Source organism: Cavia porcellus, unplaced genomic scaffold (assembly GCF_034190915.1).
Source record: "Cavia porcellus strain 051 isolate PalLab524CR breed Dunkin Hartley unplaced genomic scaffold, mCavPor4.1 scaffold_17, whole genome shotgun sequence".
NCBI classification, from domain to species: Eukaryota; Metazoa; Chordata; class Mammalia; order Rodentia; family Caviidae; genus Cavia; species Cavia porcellus.
The window spans coordinates 18,240,590-18,257,599 of record NW_026947500.1 but is presented as its reverse complement, the minus strand read 5'-3'; the positions used below and the strand labels follow the sequence as shown (position 1 = coordinate 18,257,599).

Here is a 17,010-nt window from a genome sequence, read left to right as displayed (position 1 = left end):
GTGCCTTCAACCAACCAGGAGGACAACAGGCTCAAGCTGAAGGCCACAAAAGTCGGGGTTCAACCGCTTGCTCATAATTGCAGATCTGGCAGAGCCGCTGCTACTGCCACCAGCCTCATCCCCAGCCCTCCCACTGCCTTGCCCTGCTCTTCTGGAAGATTCCAGAAGTGCTCCTTCACTGCCTCAGGACCTTGGCTTGCAGGAAACATCTCCCCGGCCACCAGCTCTAGAGCTTCAGGAAGCACAGCGGTGGTCTCTCATTTTGCTTCCCAAGATCTTGCTGTGGCAAGAAGAGAGCCTATGGCAAGGGTCCAGGAGGAGCAGAGCAAGGGAACTTCTCTTCCTCCAGCCTGGAGTGGGCGGTGATTCTGGGGAGGACAGGAGGGGGCCTCAGCAATGGTGACTAGTGACAGGAGGAGTCACAAAATGTGGGCAGGGGCCCCAAGCAGGGCCTAGGAGCCCCGAGGACCGGACAGGACCTTTACCTAGGGTCTCAGCTTTTGTCTGCTTCTTCCCCTTCTTTCCTGGTGGGAGCAACTGGGAACTTCTGTTGGGTTTCAGGGATTCTCCCAGCAAGAAAAGCCCAGCTCCCAGCACAGCAGGCTCAGCCTGCAGCTGCAGTCCACCAAAAAGGTTCAGCTGCTAGGCAGTGACAAACCTCCATCCTGCCCACCAGTCCACCCTGGACTCATCTGAGGCCTATGTTCCCCCGGTTACCCAAAACTGACCTAGGAACCAGAGTTCCTGAGAAAGATACCCCCTCTGTGCCTACAGGGTGCTGTACTTGCAGAAATTTGGGGGCCCTTGCAATCTGTCACTAGAGTCCCATTATCCGTCCACCACCTCTGGGTCCAGGCTAGTGAGGGGAAGGAAGCCCTGAAAAACACCTTAAATGCACACAGCGCTAATCTAACAAAAATTGGAATTCCTGAAATGCAAAAATAGAAGTGAGTATAAGTACCAGGGGGTCTGTGATTTCTACTCTCCTTTCACAAATCTCAGGCAGCTCTCTTGGTGAGAGAATGTCCTCTTTCACTTTGCTGTCCCACCCAAGTCACCTGGGGATCTGTGTGAAAAAAGTCACCAGCATCACTAGATTTGAGCTGCAGTGTGTGTGTGTGTGTGTGTGTGTGTGTGTGTGTACAGCTAGGGCTGCGAGAGACTGGAGGCACAGCGACACACTGAAGATTCCTCCTTCCAGCAGCCAAGGCAGCCGTCTTCTGTGGGCCCCGTGGGGAGCCCGGGTGGAAGTCTGAGAGTCCACGAAGGCCTGAATGAAGAGCCCTGAGCTGGCGAGCGATGGTTTTCCATTGACTTGATAGGGCGGAGAGAATGGCGGTGGCAAGCAGCCCTCGGGAAGTATGTGCTCCTGGCTCCTCCTCATCTCTGCCTCTCATTCCCCCCGGGCCTTGAGGGTAGAGATGCTGGGGCGGGGAGGTCCAGCCACGGTTTCTAGAAAAGCACCCACCATCCTGTGTGTAGAACAAGCCCTCATCCCGATGGGTGGGGGCAACAGAGGTCACTGCTACAGAGCCACCTAAGCCTGGGTTGAGTAAGTATGCATGTTCCTGACTAGCCTGTCCCTCGTTCAGGGGACTGGAGCAACCTGGCTTTGGACCCTGGTCCTGCTTGAAACTTCGTTCGACCTAGCTGTGTCCCCTTTCTGAGCGACTGCTGGTAAAGTAAAGTAGCCCTCTGCATCTGGATCCTCAGCCCTCATCATCCATCCCCCCAGCCACCGAAGAACAGAACCACCTGCAAGCTCCGAGGCCCTGGAGACCTCCCAGTCAAGAGTGCGTTCCCAACCCCGTTAAATGGTACGCCTCAACCCCGGCTCAGGCATTTAGCTGCTGTTCTCTGGAGGGCGCTGGTCAGAGGCCCTCACTGCCAGAGGTCCTGTCTCCGCACAGGCAGGCCCTCCACCCCATTCCTAGACCACAAACAACAAATAATGTGGGGACCCAGGGAAGCAAGGTCTGCCTTGGATGCTGGCCTCTAGGAATGTCAAACCCGGTGCTTCCCATCCACCTCCAAAAGGGCCCATCAGGACCAACTCCAGGACTGCACATTGCTCAGTCAAAGTCTCAGGAGACAACCACCTACCCAGGCTGCTGGGAGTCCTAGGTCCTTGGCTGGCCCAGTGGACAGCTCTCGCCTGCTGAGACAGGGGCTGGGAAGGTCAGGGCTCACAGGGATCCCTCCTGCCTAGAGCTATAGTGATTCCTGGGTGTGGTTCCCTCCTCCGCAGTGCCATAGAAAGGCTGTTTTAGAAGCCCCAGGGAGCACCTTTCTTAGCTCCCCACCGAGCCCTCCACCTCACACCCCTCTTCAAGCCCCACACCAAGCCCAACTGTGTCATAAAATATTTTATTGGAAAAAAGTCATCATCTTCGCAAGAGGGGGGTAGGAGCCCCAGTGATCTCGGGGACCCGGTCTCTGGCCAACCAGTCTGGTTATCCTGCTGGCGGCCCGCTCAGGCTGCTGGGTCCCCGGCCTGCGCACAGGAAGCAGATGTGCCTGGCTGTGTGGACCGGAGGTGGCCGCAGGCAAGGGTGTGGGTGAGGAGCTGGGCGTGAATGCACATGGGGCGCCGCTCCGCGGAGCTCCGGGAAAGACAGTGACTTCTGCCACGCGGCTCACGACTCACCCAGGTTAGGACCAGGTGCGCCTGGGTTTGGCTTCAGGGTCTGTGTCCCTTCCCCGTTGGGCCCCTAATTGTCCGCATTCAGAGTAATAATAAAATATTTAGAAGGCAAACGGCGTGGACACAGAAGGGTCGGCTTGTGGGTTCCCGCGGGCTGAGGGGCCGCGGCGCAGGGTCCCCGGCTTCGCACCCTCTGCCAGGCTCAGTCCTCGCGGCTGCGGTCGCTGGGCTCCACCGGCACCTCCGCTGCTGGCTTCTCTGCCTCCTTGGCGCGCTCCTGCTCAGTGAGTTGCTCGCTCGTGGGGATGGAGTTCTTCTTGGGCCGCCCCTTGGGCTTGGTGGGGGACTCTAGGCCGCCGCCCTGCAACACCTGCATGGAGAATGACCAGGACTGTGGTGAGCCAGGAGGCCCCAGGGACACCTGTGCCCAGCACCTAGGATGGGCTGAAGGACCCCGGGCCTTTAGCACCGCAGACATTTGCCTGGGCGTTGTGGCCCAACGGAGGCCTCAGGATCCAGAGAGGACCTGAGGCTGCCCAAAAGCCCAGGAGAGTGCAAAGGGACAGGAAGAGATAGCTAGCTCCACCAGGCCGGCCAAAGGGACTGAAAAACCCACGAGGGCCCTCATGAACCCCAGGCACCCAGAGAACCACAAGGGACGGAGGAGGTCTCTGTCTGCGGAGCAGAGGAGCAGAGCGGAGAGGAGCGTCTCCTGGAGTGCTCGGGGAACAGGCTGGGAAACAGCGGGCGCGCGGGCAGCCACCGCACACACTCACTATTTTCTTCCACTTCATCCTCCGATTCTGATACCAGGTCTTCACCTGCAACTGGCTCAGGCCAAGGGACTCGGCGAGATCTATTCTGGAAAGAGCAGAACGCACCCTGAGCGGGCCAGTGCCTGAGCTCCTCCCGCCCGCCCCCCCCCAAACCCGGAGTGGCTGCACTACCTGTCTGGCGTGGAGAGGTACTTCTGCTTCTCGAAGCGTTTCTCCAGGCCCATCAGCTGCAGCTCGGTGAACACCGTGCGGCTGCGCCGCCCCTTCTTGGCCTTTGTGCCCGGCTCCCCGGGGCCCGATGCCTCCAACTTCCCGCGTAGTTGCAGCTCCAGAGGCAGGTGCGCCGCACCCGCGGCTCCGGGAAGCCCAGGCCCCGTGGCCAACAGTGCGGAGCCCAGCCCAGAGCAGCCGAGTGGCGCCAGCGGGAACTTGAACACCGCTGCCTGCTCGGCCTTCAACACCGCTGCGGGGAGAGAGAGTGTAGGGAGTCGGGTGAGCTGGAGTCTGCGACCCTCGGTCTCTGAAGTTCCTGGACCACATGCCGGCCGGCCCGGAGGAGCCTGAGGTCACCCAGTGCACACGCCAGGTGACCCCCTCTAGGCTCCTTCCCTGGGAGTCTGGAAGGAAGGACGCCCCACCCCGAGGCTGCCCTGGCCTTCCCAGGCCTGGGTCGCCACTAAGACTTCGAGCTTCTGCAGGAACAAGTTCGTAGCTCCAAGAGTCGAGCATTGCGTTTCGTGGAAAAAAAGGAAACCAAGAAGAAACGGCTGTAAGTTAGGAACACGGGCTACTGCCCCAAACCAAACCTACACTGCTGCCCTCGGAAAAGAGCAGGACGCAGCAGCGCCCCGCACATCTGCTCCCGTGTTCCACACACAGCCCTGGGTCACGCAGCCCTGGGTCGGCTGTAGCCCGGGTGTCCCACAGGGACGGGTTGGGGCTTCCCGGAAATTCCGAAGCACTCTGCGAACCTGAAAATCGTAGCTTTTGTTTTCTATGCTCGGGCTCTTCCTAGGGAGGACGTTTACATGTTCCTGAATCCCAAAATGATCTTTTGCCCGCTTCAAACGAATGATTAACGACAAGCAGAAGTAAGTGAACGGCAGCTCTGGCGCTGTGCTCCAGATGAACTTGGAGCAAGCTGGCCCTGCCGGGAAGGTGGCTTGTGGGGCTGGGGTGATCGGCCAGCCTTGTCCCCCTTGGACTCCTCACTCTGGGGCCCCTCCTGGTCCAGCTGTAGTCCTCAAGGGATCGGCTGAAGAACAGGTAAACGTGGGAGGAGGAGCGGTCCTTGGGGAAAAGGCAGGCCAGGTGTCCACTAAAAGAAAGAGGGGGAGAAGAGGACGGCATGAAGGGGATGGAGCAGAGCCCAGAGGGCAGGCAGGACAGGCAGGACCTGGAGGAAGAAGAATGATCGGGCAGAGGCACACAGGTCTGATTGAGCCATGCTAGCTCCCCTGAGGCTCAGCCAACCTGGAAGTGTTAGGGCCACCAGCAGCGCACAGAGGCCTCTTGCCCACCAGCAAGACACTGGCAGGTCTGCTCTGCAGGCCCAGGGAGGACTGGTCTGCTGCCTGCTGGAGTGCCCTGGGCTCAGAGAGGCTCTGGGAAGGCCTGGGACAACGTCCACTCCACGTTCAGAGACTTGGGCCTTTTCTCCGGAGGTCCCAGCTTCCTGGCTCGAGGAGTGGAGGCCACTCCTGGTCAGGAAGCCCAGGCGCCCGCCATCTGATGTCCTGTGGATCCCTAGCAATAGGCCCGCCGGTTTCAAGCCTGTGATGGACAGGGATGGAGACTCCGGTTCCAGGCGCGGCCTCCTAGCCGGTGCAGGGGCCGCAGAGCAGCCCTGAAGCAGGGAGCAGACGCCCGCCCTGGGCCGGCCTGCGGGCACGAGGCCTGGTTTACGCGCAGCCCATGGCCTGCGCCCTGCGCTTCCCAGCCGAGCGCCGGAGAGGTGGCCGGGCCTGCGCGCTCGGAGGCGGGTCAAGCCTCGGCTGGACTGCAGTGGAGCAGCAGGGTGGGCGCCCCGAGGCGCCGCGGCGCGGCTGGCTCCCTCCCGCCCCGCTCGGCCCGCAGCCCCGCGGCGGCCGCACGTACCCAGGTGGCTGTGGAAGGGCCGCGCCGCCAGCAGCGCCTGTACGCCGAACTTGAGCAGCTCGCCGGCGGCAGCAGCGGCGGCGGGCGCGGCGCCCTTGGGCCCGGGCGGCTCCGTGAGGATCTCTTCGATCATGAAGCTGCGGTAGCGGTGCGGCCGGTGGTCGCCACAGCCCTCGGGCGGGCCGAAGCGCACGGCGCCCGGCTCTCCGGGCCGCTGCATCGCGGGGCTCTAGGCCGGCCCGCAGCTCCCGGTGGCGCGCGGCCGCCGGCTCATGCCCCCTCCCCCGCCAGCGGCCGGGCGGAGGCGCAGGGCGCGGGCGGGGCGCGCGGGGCTCGGCCAGTCGAACCCGGGACTGCGCCCCCGCCCCGCGCCGCCGCGCCTCTAGCCCCGCCGGCCCCGCGTCACCGCCCCGCCCCGCCCCGCCCGGCGCCCCGCCCCCGCCGCCGCCCCCCATCCCGGGGCAGAGCCGGAGGGAGGCGCCGAGGAGGGAGGCGCAGGCCGGGAGGGAGCGGGCGGCGAGCGCGGGGCCGGCCGAGACGGGGCCGGGGCCCGGCACGGGCAGAGCCCGCGGAGCGCGCGCCCCGAAAGCGCAGCGGAGAGCGGGGCGGAGGCACCGAGAGGGAGGTGAGCGAGGGGTCCCCAGGGAGACAGCGAGGGCCACGCGAGGGAAGCGTCTGCGAAGCCGGGGTGCCCGTCGCCGCCCAGACGTGCGCAGAGAGACCGAGAGGCGCGAGCGCAGTCGGGCCGTGACGTGCCGGAGGGCACACGGCGGCGGGCAGCGGGAGCGGCGGGGCCGGCGGCCGGCCCTGGAACGGTCTCGAAAGCATGGATCGGCAAAGGGCGTGCAGTTCGGCTGGAGAAAGAGAACGGGGGTGGCCTTCGCAATCTCTGGCTGTACGCTCTTAGGGATATAGCAGCGGACAGAGGTGCAACCCAGAGGTGTCGGTCCTCAGCATCTCTGTCCCTCCCAGCCTCAGTTTACCGCACCCGGGCTCATTTCTCCCGAGCCTCCCTCAAAGGACAAAATTCTCCAGCCAGAATTTGCTTGAGTCGCAAGTACTGGCGATAAGTGGACACTTTCTCCTTGGCAACCTCTGGACGCTGTGGGCTGGGTTATGTGCTCCAGCTAGAGGGAGAGATGGAAAGGAGGGAGAGATAGGGTGCGCTTTCACCTTCCCCAGCTTTGGAGCAGAGAGAAACCGTTACCTGGCGGATGGGAGCCAGAGGAAGAGCTACCGGGCGTGGCAGGTTGTGTGTGTGGTGTGTGTGTGTGTGTGTGTGTGTGTGTGTGTCTTCATGCTCGCCTGCCTGCGTGCTGGCTCCCACCCTACCCCACTGAGGAAATCGGTGCTCTCTTCTCCATCACTAGGGGGTGCAGTCCCAAGCAGCGGGTGCACAACTCCAAAGCCAAACCCTCCGCTAAGTTTCTGCCTCAGGAGCTGCCACTGCTGGGCAAGTGGGTCCCTCCTCCTGAGCCTAAGGTTCTGGATCTGCTGGAGGAGAGAGGACAGGGCTCCAATGAGGTCCTCAGGACTAAGGGAGAAGGGCCATGGGCCCCACAGGATGGCTGGGGAGAATTTGGTTTAGGAGTCCCCTTTCCTCTCCCTGCTCTGGGAGCTCCTATGCCAATCAGCACCTGGCCCCGCTGGTGTCTGAGCCACTCCTCCTGTCTGTGTGAGCTCTGCCGGGCCTTGGTCCCTACCTCTAGGAGATGAGGTTTGTCAAACCTGTGGCCTGTCCCTCCCCCAGGTTGGTGTCCTCCAGCTGCGGTCGCTGACACCCAGCTAGCTCGGCGAGACCAGGAGATGGCCAAGCCCCACGGTAAGGAGGGCGGGCGAGGTAAGAGAAGCTCTGCTGCTGCCACCCTCCCTAGCTGTGAGTGACTTTCTAAGCCTCGAGGTCCTGCCTCGACTGAAGGTGACCTGCAATTGCTCCACGTTTTGAAAGGTGGTTTGCTGAGGCTCTTGGGAAGGGGCGCTGGCAGACCGCTAACAGCAGTGGTGGCCTGCATGCGGGGCTCTTAGAGGAGGACAGATGGGGCCAGCCCGTCTCTGTTGACATAGTAATCACCTCACCTTCCACCTGGAGAACAAGAAATCTAGTGCCTTCGGCCCCATCTAAGCTGGGGCTCTTCAGTCACCCTATGAGTAGCTCAGTGCACCCCTGCCTAGATGGGAAGTTCCCACTACTTCCAGCAAGAGGCACAGGCTGACCCGGCCATCCAGTGAAGTAGGACTGGGGTTATGTGGTCCCCTGGACAGGTGGGGCTCAGACTCTTCCTCCTGGTCTCCACCCTGCTGAGCCCTGCAGAGCCCACCTGCCTGCCTGCCACCGCCTCCTCCTCCTCCTCCTGTTCCTCCTCCTCAGCTTCCCAGAGCAAAGCTTAGGGGTGGCTTCTCTGCCTGTTAAATCCAGATAGCCCCTCCCCCACTCCTCCCCTCTTCGCTCCAGACCGAAGCCACCCAGAAATGAACCCCCTGTGCCTGACCACTTGCAGCCTGAGGGTCTCCTGTGCTGGCGCTAAGCTCTGAGGTCCTGTATCAAAAGACCCAAGGGCCACTCCAATGGTTGATCAGCTCTCACAGCTAAATTTAGTACTCCCGCGCCTCCCAAGGCAGCGCCTTGGTCAGGTTGAGGAGGGGGCAGTTTTCAAGCCGGAGGTTCTCAGCTCTAGGTTGGGAGGAGTCAGAGACCGGTGCCTCACTCGTACCCTGGGTGTCGTCCCCCCTCCCCCAGCTCCTTGGACGCAGGCCAGAGCTGTTTCCTGCTGCCCAGGCTTCGGCCTGGGTTCTGCGGGGAGAACGAGGCCGCTGACGGTTGGCCCGGGGCGTGCCACTTCTGCGACCCCTCCAAAGACGCCCACCCCTGCGGCTCGGCCCCTCGTCCGCCCGCCCCAGGGCTGTCTCCCCCTGCCCGACCCTCCAGCCAACGCGCAGATGAACCCCTTTCAGACGAAAAAACGAAAACGAACTGCGGCGAGGCCCCCTCTTCGCAGGAAGTGTCGCGGCGCTGCGACGTTGGCGGCGAAAGCGGTTCGTAGAGACCAGGGTCCCCCTCCGAACCGACGACACCCTGAGAAGGGAAATCCCCACCCCGGGGCCGCCGAGCAGCCCGCGCCGGGACCGCCGAGGCCGCCGCCGCCGCGAAAATCCCGGAAACCGTGCGCGCGCACAGTGGAAAAGGTGACCTCAGCGCGCGCCCCGCCCGCCCGTCCCGGCTGCCGGGCAGCGGTGCTCGGGCTCGGGCTGTCGTCCGCGTGCTGCGCCCCGGCCACCGCGGCGTCAGCTGCAGGAAAAGGGTCCCCTCTCCGTGCGGCCTCGCAGCCAGCCGAGTGCGCATTTCAGACTCTGCTGCCCTGCAGCCCCCAAACCCGTCCCAATGCCCGTCCGCATCCGCGGCGTGTGCGAAGCGTGCCCGAGCGAGGTGCAGACGGGGACGCGGGGGCGGAGGTCGCCACGCTGGCCAGGTCCGCGCCCCAGTCCCCACTAGGGGGTTTCTCGGAGGGAGCGCTGCCCGCTAGCCCTGCCCGGTCGCCTGCTTTTATCTTCGCGTCACCTCTTGCGCTTGGCGCGGGTTTGTAGCTTGCTCCACAAAACGAAGTTGGGCCCGGGGTGGAGAGAAAGTTCCCGTGGAGGGGTCGCCTCGACTCTGGGTACCGTCTGCCAAACGACCCCCGGATGGACTAGGGGGCCGGGGAGGCCGCTGTGCGCTCAGCAGCCCCGCGTCCAGGCCGTTCCTCTCCCCAGGGCGCTGCCTACGGGGCCCAGTCCCACCCCATTTTCTTTCTTTACGGCCGCGGTTCCAGCTGCCCCGGCCCTCGAGGGCCCTTCGGTAGAGGCAGTGACAGTGGTGTTCGCTTGGCGGGCGGGCCGGAGGGGGCAACTGGGAACGCACAGTGCGCCTTGCCTTGCACCCTGGCCTGGATGCGTATGAGAGAGATCTGCACCGCGGTCTGAACAGAGATCCTGGGCTTATTGGGTCGCCTTGTCCCTCATTCTTGCTTTCAGGTCACTCTTTCCAAGAGACCAAGTCTCTCGTGTTTTCTGATCTCTGTGACCCTTTCGTTTATGAAAATTTCCACGCCAAGTGTGGACTTTCGTTTTGAGTCATTTCAAACCCCTGCGGGCTGACGGTCAAATTGTGTTTTGGGTGACAAAACCTCTAGGCAGGGTTTTGCAGCCTCCAGTTCCCTTCTGGAGCTCTGTACCCACAGGAGCCTTTGGTGGTGGTTACTTTTTGTTTTGCAGGGCTTTTTGTTTGTTTGGTTGGTAGTTTTGATTTTGTTTTCCTTTTGGTACTGGGAATTGAACTCAGGACCTTGCACTTGCCAGGCAGGCACCATGTTAGCGCCACACTGTATTCCCAGCCCGGCTTTTCTTGTTGTTATTGTTTTTTTTAATATGTGCTTTCCCACAAAAGTGTGAGTTTTAAAAGACTGATTAATAGATAGGTAATGGTTTCTCAGATTCCGAGATGACCAGGCTCTAAGCGCTTGGTCAGTGGGTTCCCTGTTTGTTGCCGCTCCTCCTGGCCCTCTGGGGCAGCTCCCACAGTGGCTTTGAATCAGAGTGGAGTCCTGGTTCCAGAAGCGGTGGGTATCCAGACCTAACCAGAACCTCAGAGAAAGTGCCCTGTGCCGGGGGACGGGGAGCCAGGTGCCGGTTAGGAGCTGAGTGCCAGAGACAGCGCGGAGAAGCCTGGTGGGAGGAAACCACGTCTGGCAGCGCCCCTCCTGCCCCGTCTAGGCAGCTGCCAGGCTGCCAGCTTGCTACCTGGCTCCCACCCTTCCATTAGGCCAGGACAGAGCCTCCATCCACCTGGACCAGGGAGGCCCAGCGGCAGCTGACTGGTGCAGCCGGACGTGGCATTTTCCTTCCTCTTTCTCTTTCTCTTTCCTTTCTTTCTTTGCTTTGCTTGCTCCCTCCACTCACTCCCTCTTTATTCCAAGTCCTGTCCTCCCTCTTGCTCTTGTTCTGGCTTTTCTTCCCCCCTATGTGCCCCTTCTTTCTCTTCCTTGCTGTTTCTTTTCATCGGGACAGCCTGACCTAATAAGGAGAGGTGGTGGCTTCATACCCACCAGGTGCCAGCCCCCTTGGGCTCCAGCCCTGCTAACCCTGCCAGGCCCTTGTGGGGAGCCAGCCTGGGGTGGGAGCAGGCATGTGGGCTCTGCCCTCTTTGGTGGGTTAGCTGGACCACAAGACGTCTTCACCCACTTTCCAACAGGAGCTCACACTTGAATCTGTCCTTCCTGACGGTCCTGTTTCTTCCCAAAGAAGGGCAGGGGACAGCACCAACACCTGCAGCCCCCTGAGAGTCAGAGCATCAGGCACCAAGCTCATGTTACAGGCAAGGATTCTGGGCCCATAGGACATAGGACACCATGGATGCCCATTCCTCAGTGTGGGGCTCTAGGCCAGGCCTCCCGCTGGCTGCTGGTCTAAGCTGACCACTGCTGACAGGGAAGGGGGACGGGAGCTAATGCCACTTCCACAGACCTCGGCTTCCTATGTCACACCTGTATTTCTTGTCGTGGTCCTGCCCCTCAGTGCTAGGAATGGGTTCAGACACTGGCATGCAGAGGCCACAGCAGTCCTCACCACGGACCCAGGACTCCTGGCTTCTCATTTTTCTTCCTTGTTAAACAAGCCCATTCTTTGTCCAGGCCTCGGTTTCCCCAAAAGAAAAAAACAGGAGAGTTTTATATAGGAAGCCTCCTATTGGTCTGTTTTAACAGCCCCTCCTGGCAGTTGAAGCCTCGCTCTGTAAAGAGCCAGGTGAGCAGGTGTTTGGGGACTGGAGGGGACCGGGTCCCCACACTGTAGCATCAAAATAGACTCAGATAATGTGTAAGCCCATCCGTGTGGCTGTGTTCCAGTCATGCTTTGTTTATGGACATTCAAATTTAAATTTGACATCATTTTCCCATGTCATGAAATATTATTCTTAACTTGATTTCTTTCAGCCACTTAAAATACCAAACCATTGTGGTTTACTAGGAACCCGGAAGGTTGGCTGTGATTTGCCAATCTCTGGTTTTATAATCAGTTCTTCTGGTGGCAGATATGTGCTCTTGCACATAAATATTGCTTTATCTTACATTTTTTCTCCTTATTTCTTTTTTTTTTTTTCCGAAAAGCACCCATTCATTGACTAGAATTCAGACCTTAGAAATACAGTTGGAGGGTTCATTCCCCACTCCTCTCTCTGAATTCTCAGGAATTTAACATTTCCTACCACAAATACTCTACCCAGACATTGGATTGAGCAAGACATAATCGTGATCTCTCTTGATGCTTACGATGACCGTCTTGGGCATAGTTGACCGTGTCTCCTGGGTACTTGCCTCCTTGGGGACTGGGGCTCACACCCTTTGCTGTCAACCCTAACAGACTGCTGAGAGTCCGCTGGCCCACACCAGCGTCCCCAGGCAAGGACAGAGTCCACTACTGGTGAGAATTCAGCCTCCCATCTCCTCTTAATTCCCTAAAATCCTGTCCAGCTGGTGAAATGTGGACGGACAGAGTGCCTATGGTCCTGACCTCCTGGGAGTTTCCCAAGCCCTGAGCCTTTGCAGCTGCCAAGTGACAAATATTGCAAGGAATAGGCAAAGGGAAATAATATGACAGGGAAATAGCTATTATGAATGTGTAGCTTGCTAAAAGTGTTTCGAGGAAATGGTATTCGCAGAGGCCCCACAGGCCCCGCCCCACATCTTCCATGGTTCTTGCGCCCTCTGCTGGCCGTATTTTGCCTTAAGCAGACTCATTAGGGTAGTGATTTCTCTCCAGAAAGAAAACCAGGCTGCATGGCCTGGGTCACCTGTGGAATGCAAATTGCGGACATGGAATGGTGTGGTTGCAGAGGCTGGGAGCGGGCACCAGGCCCTTGAAGTGCGCTAGGCGAGCAGGTTCGGAGTGTTTGCGCCGTGAAAAACTGGTCACCACGGTGGACGACAGCTCCATTCACTAGCTTGAGATGGTGTGTGATCATTGCACAGTGTGTGTCTGTGACAAAGCATCACTCCACACCTTGACTATGTCAATTTATACATCGATAAGGCTAGAGAGAAAAAAATTTTTTAAAGGAAAAATAATCCAGCACTTTATTTGCCTCTCAAGGGACAAGACACCTTACTGGATGCTGCAGACAGACGTTAAGTGGCATTGGATCTCCCTCGGAGACTGTAGCTTACCTGTCACGAGACAGGGGCATGAGCTTACATAGATCGCACGAAGAAGGCCAGGGTCACGTTGTGCAGGCGGCTGGCTGCCCCCAGCGGTGGACATGCCCTGATCCCACGTCCAAGGAGCTTTGGAGCACACCGGGTGAGCACACAGCATCTGCCCCAGAGCAGTCCTGGCCTGACTGAGGCTTAATGTCCAGGTCTGGACTCAACAGCAGCATCACCAGGGAAGGCTGGGCTGGAGCGGCCATCCCCTGCAGGCGCCCCTGGGTACCTGCTGGCCAGGGAGGGCCCTGAGGGCGGCATGCACAGAGAGTAAGGCTCGAGGTTTAGGACACCCAGGGACTGGACCTCATCGCCCTGGCCCACTATAGCTCCAGCTAGGAAAGAGAGCTTCCATGTGCAGACAGTAAGAGAGAGTGAGAGTGCACTTTCTGATTGTGCATTGCACAGCCCATGTGTTGGTGCTCAGCAGTCCTGCTTGTTGTTTCCCTCTGCTGTCATTGAACCAACTGGGGCTGAAAAGACATTATTGTTTTAAACTGTCACGACCTGTGTGCCTTTTTGCCAAATAACAGGCAGCATAATTGAAAAAAGGGAAGGAAACGGGCCCTACCTGCATGCTTCCTGTTGAAAAGTCACTTTATTTTAGACACCCATTGGTTTGATGCTTCTATTACAAATTAGAGTAAAACTGTACCCTCAAAGTTCTGGAGAAGGGGAGTGTGGCAGGCTGAGCGCCAAGGGTGGGCGCCCCCTGGTGTCCGTGCCCGCACGGTCCATCTGTTGAATGCCGGGAGTCCTGTCTGAGGGCTAGGGACAGCACTGCTGGATTATGTCAGTTTACATGGCACGTGTAATTGACTGGTTGGCCTTGAATTAATCAAAAGGGAGCTTATCCTGGGCTTGACTCAGTGTCGAGGCTTTAGAGGGACTGGGTCCTCCCTGAGGTCAGAGCTGTGCTGGGCTGGGAGAGCATGGCCTGCAGCGGGCGGCCAGGCATGGCCAGGACCAGAGAGCAAGGAGGCAGGTTCTGCCCAGCCCCTGTGAGTGTGGAAGCCGATCACTGGCTGAGCTCCGGATGAGACCGCAGCCCCATCGCAGCTCAAATGCAGCCTTAAGGGACTCCAGGCAGGGAACCCACAGACAACCGACCACAGACGCCATGAGGGATACAGTTCCGTTGTCTTAATCTGGTGCGTCTGCAGATGGCTGCTCTGCTGCCATGGCACAGAACAGGCAAGGGCATCACCTACCTGTGCCTACCTGTGCAGGTGGATACCTGCCTGCCATCTGCCTGACAGGAAAGACCTTGAGCGCCCAGGAAATGCCTGCGTGTGTCTCTGCCCTTTATTGTCATCTGAGCACAAAGCTTGGAGTCACCCACCTCAGTGAATCCCCTTGCCAAGGAAGTGCAAGGCCCCTCTGTCTCCGAGATGTCAGCTGATATGTGGGAGGGGAGCATGGGGGTGAAGTAGGGTCTGGCTCAGCTCCTGGGAACTCATGGCTGGGTACCGCCTGGGGCTATCAATGGCACAGTCACTTCCTGTTTTGTGGTTTTGTCGTCTTTTGGATCACAAATCCCGAGTCTCATTTAGCACCATTGTGGCCTGGCTGTGGTGGCAGACCAGCCCCTCAGTCTCACGGAATAGTCTGGACCTGGGATTCAGTTGGAGGTAGGTGAGCAGCTGGAGAGCAGGGGCACGGCCAGCGGGGCTGAGAAGTTGGTTCACCTGTGCAGGGAGCGAGGTTGGCTTTCTTTTTGTAGGTCTTGCATCTGTCAGCTTTCCTGTGGCTGGGACAAATCCCTGACACCTGTAATTTAGAGGAGGAGAGGCTTATGTGGCTTACGTTTCAGGGGGCTCCGTGCATGGTGAACTGGCTGTGAGGCGGAAATAGCATTGTAGAAGGACAGAGTGCTGGAAAGTTGCTCAATGGATGACATTGGGGAAGCACAGTGGGGGAAGAGCAAGGGTGGGGGGCCAGACAGTCTCCAAGGTCACACCCTCACGACCCACCCGGATGCACCCAGAAGTAGGCTAATGTGCCAGGCATTTCTCAAGCCAATCAAGTTGACAGCCAAGATTTACCATCTTGGCAGGTCTGTATCATCTAAAGATACCTGCATCTGAGATGGGAGGGTCGCTTGAGCTCAGCAGTTTCAGGGAAGACTGGGAAAATTCCTTCTCAAGCAAAACAACTCAGCTACTTGGAAAGCTGAGGCAGGAAGATTATAAGTTGGAATCCAGCTTGGGCACTTTAGCGAGACCTTGTCTCAAAGCAAAATTAAGAAGAACTGGTGATGGAGCTTAGGGATAGAGTGCTTGCTTAGCCTGTGACGTGTGAGGCTCTGGGTTTAGTCCTGTGAAACACGCAACGAGAGAAAGGACAACAAAGACAAGAGAAAATAATGTATTTAGTAAGCACAACATTGCTATTTAAAAGAAAAAATGGCTCGGGACAGTGCACTGGCAGTTCATGAGCAGATGGCACAGCACAACGGTATGTGGGGGACAGTGGAAGGTCCCGGATTGATCACAGGGGAGGACAGTCAGTAACTTCAGCGTGCTGTGCAGTGAAGCTGTGGTGGTCTACAGGTGAGGGGCACTCAGTGTACTTACAACCAATGGCAGAGTCATCACCTGGGAACCCGAGGGAGGTGGAGGAGCCTGGAAGTAACCACTGCGCACTGCACCCCTCCCCCAGCACTGCCCCCACCTCCCGCCTCTGCAGACAGCGTCCCCCTCTGCTCTGTCCAGGGGCCCTCACACGGGCCTCTGCAGCTCCTGTCCCCACCTTATTTGGGGGCTGCCCCCCCCCAGGGGTTAGCGCTGAACAGGACAGATCAGGTGAACCCAAGGTTCAGGGTTCTCTGCAGGGCTTCCAGCCGCGGTACAGAGGCTCTGTCCGGCTCAGAGGACATGGAGAGAGCACGCATGCAGCCAGCTGACAAAACCATGAGTCCAAACACACCTCTTCTCCTTCAGCGCATGGGCAACAAAACAGTGACCACGGCAGCCGTCCAGTGAGTGGTGGGCCTTGGGCCATGGCAGCCTAGCTGGATGCTGGTCAGCGGAGAGCTGGCCAGGGCAAGAGGGGAGCGCAGCGCAGGGCCACTCTGCCAGCCTAGTGGCCTGTGTGGTATGCAGGTTTCCCGTACCGCCTTGTCCAGTTTTCCCGCGTCACTCACCAGCAGGCACCGGCTCACTCCAGCTCAGGCGTGGTGGTGGTAGCCTCACTTCACAAAGGGAGAGACTGAGGCACACAGAGGACCAGCCCAGGTCACCACAGGGCAATCTCAGCATCGTGAGGCGCTCATCCACAACTGCTAGTCGGAGAAGGGCAGATTCGGAGCTCGCGCTCCAGTGTCTACTGGGCACTTCTCTTTCGCACCTCTCAAAGTTCAGAATTCACGAAGTGAGCTGGACGCTGTCTTCTTCTGTGCCCGTGCATTGTGTTGGCAACCCATGAGTGAGTCTGCTCCCGGCCTCTGAGGCGCCCAGCTGGAGCTTGACGCTTGAAATTAGAGGTGGGCAGGAGTCTCTTGAAAAAGCTATCATCCTGTCCAGTGATGAGCCACTGTCCTGTGATGCTCAGCTCCTCAGCTTTTATTTTATTTTTATTTATCTCTTTATTTTTGGTACTGGGAATGGAACTCAAGATCTTGTGCTTGCCAGGCAGGTGCTTGTGCCGCAGAGCTAGATCCCCAGCTCCACCGCTTTTATTTAGCACAAGTGGCTTCTTTGCTCCCGTAGCCTCCTTGGGGTCCTGGAGGGACCAGACCACGGACACAGTGCTGCCAGATAGCCAGCAGCGTCCAACAGCAGCGCGAAGTGGACTTGGCATCAGCTCGTGGCTGCTGCAGCCTCCTCTAAGGGTGTCCGTGAAGTCCCCCTTTCCCAGAGCTCCTCCTGCCCCTCACTGTCTCTCCACCTGACCACCCAGGGCCTGCAGTGGCTGCCACAGTGTTCTCCTCTCGGGTCATTTGAACCCCCTTGTACCTCTCTCTGTCTGGACCCCACTCTGAGCTCATTATTGGGCAGGCAACTCCCCAAAAATCTTCCTCTACTGATGGGGAAACTGAGGCCACAAGAGGGAGGGACTCACTCCTGCCACAGCGAGCAAGCAGACCCAGGACAATGTGTCTGTGAAGACAGGAAGCCGCAGTGAAGACCTCCACCGCCCCAAGCTCACAGGGCTCAGGTTCCTTCTCACCCACCCTGTGTCACAATCACTCTGGCTGCTGTCCTGGGCCTGAGGGCCAAACAGAGGCCAAGGGAAGGAGGAACTGAGTGCCCAGAGGGAGCTG

The 17,010-nt window shown here is 59.0% G+C and overlaps 1 protein-coding gene across 1 annotated transcript; it reads right to left on the bottom strand.

Moving 5' to 3' along the window:
- Positions 1-2,351: 2,351 nt before the first annotated feature.
- Positions 2,352-5,775, bottom strand: Barx1 (BARX homeobox 1). The gene is made up of 4 exons (XM_003468380.3): positions 5,518-5,775; positions 3,592-3,883; positions 3,421-3,505; positions 2,352-3,014 (listed from the first exon to the last, which is right to left on the bottom strand). Exons 1-4 carry the CDS (start codon positions 5,735-5,737, stop codon positions 2,847-2,849), a joined length of 765 nt encoding a protein of 254 aa, XP_003468428.2. The 5' UTR covers positions 5,738-5,775; the 3' UTR covers positions 2,352-2,846.
- Positions 5,776-17,010: the final 11,235 nt, after the last annotated feature.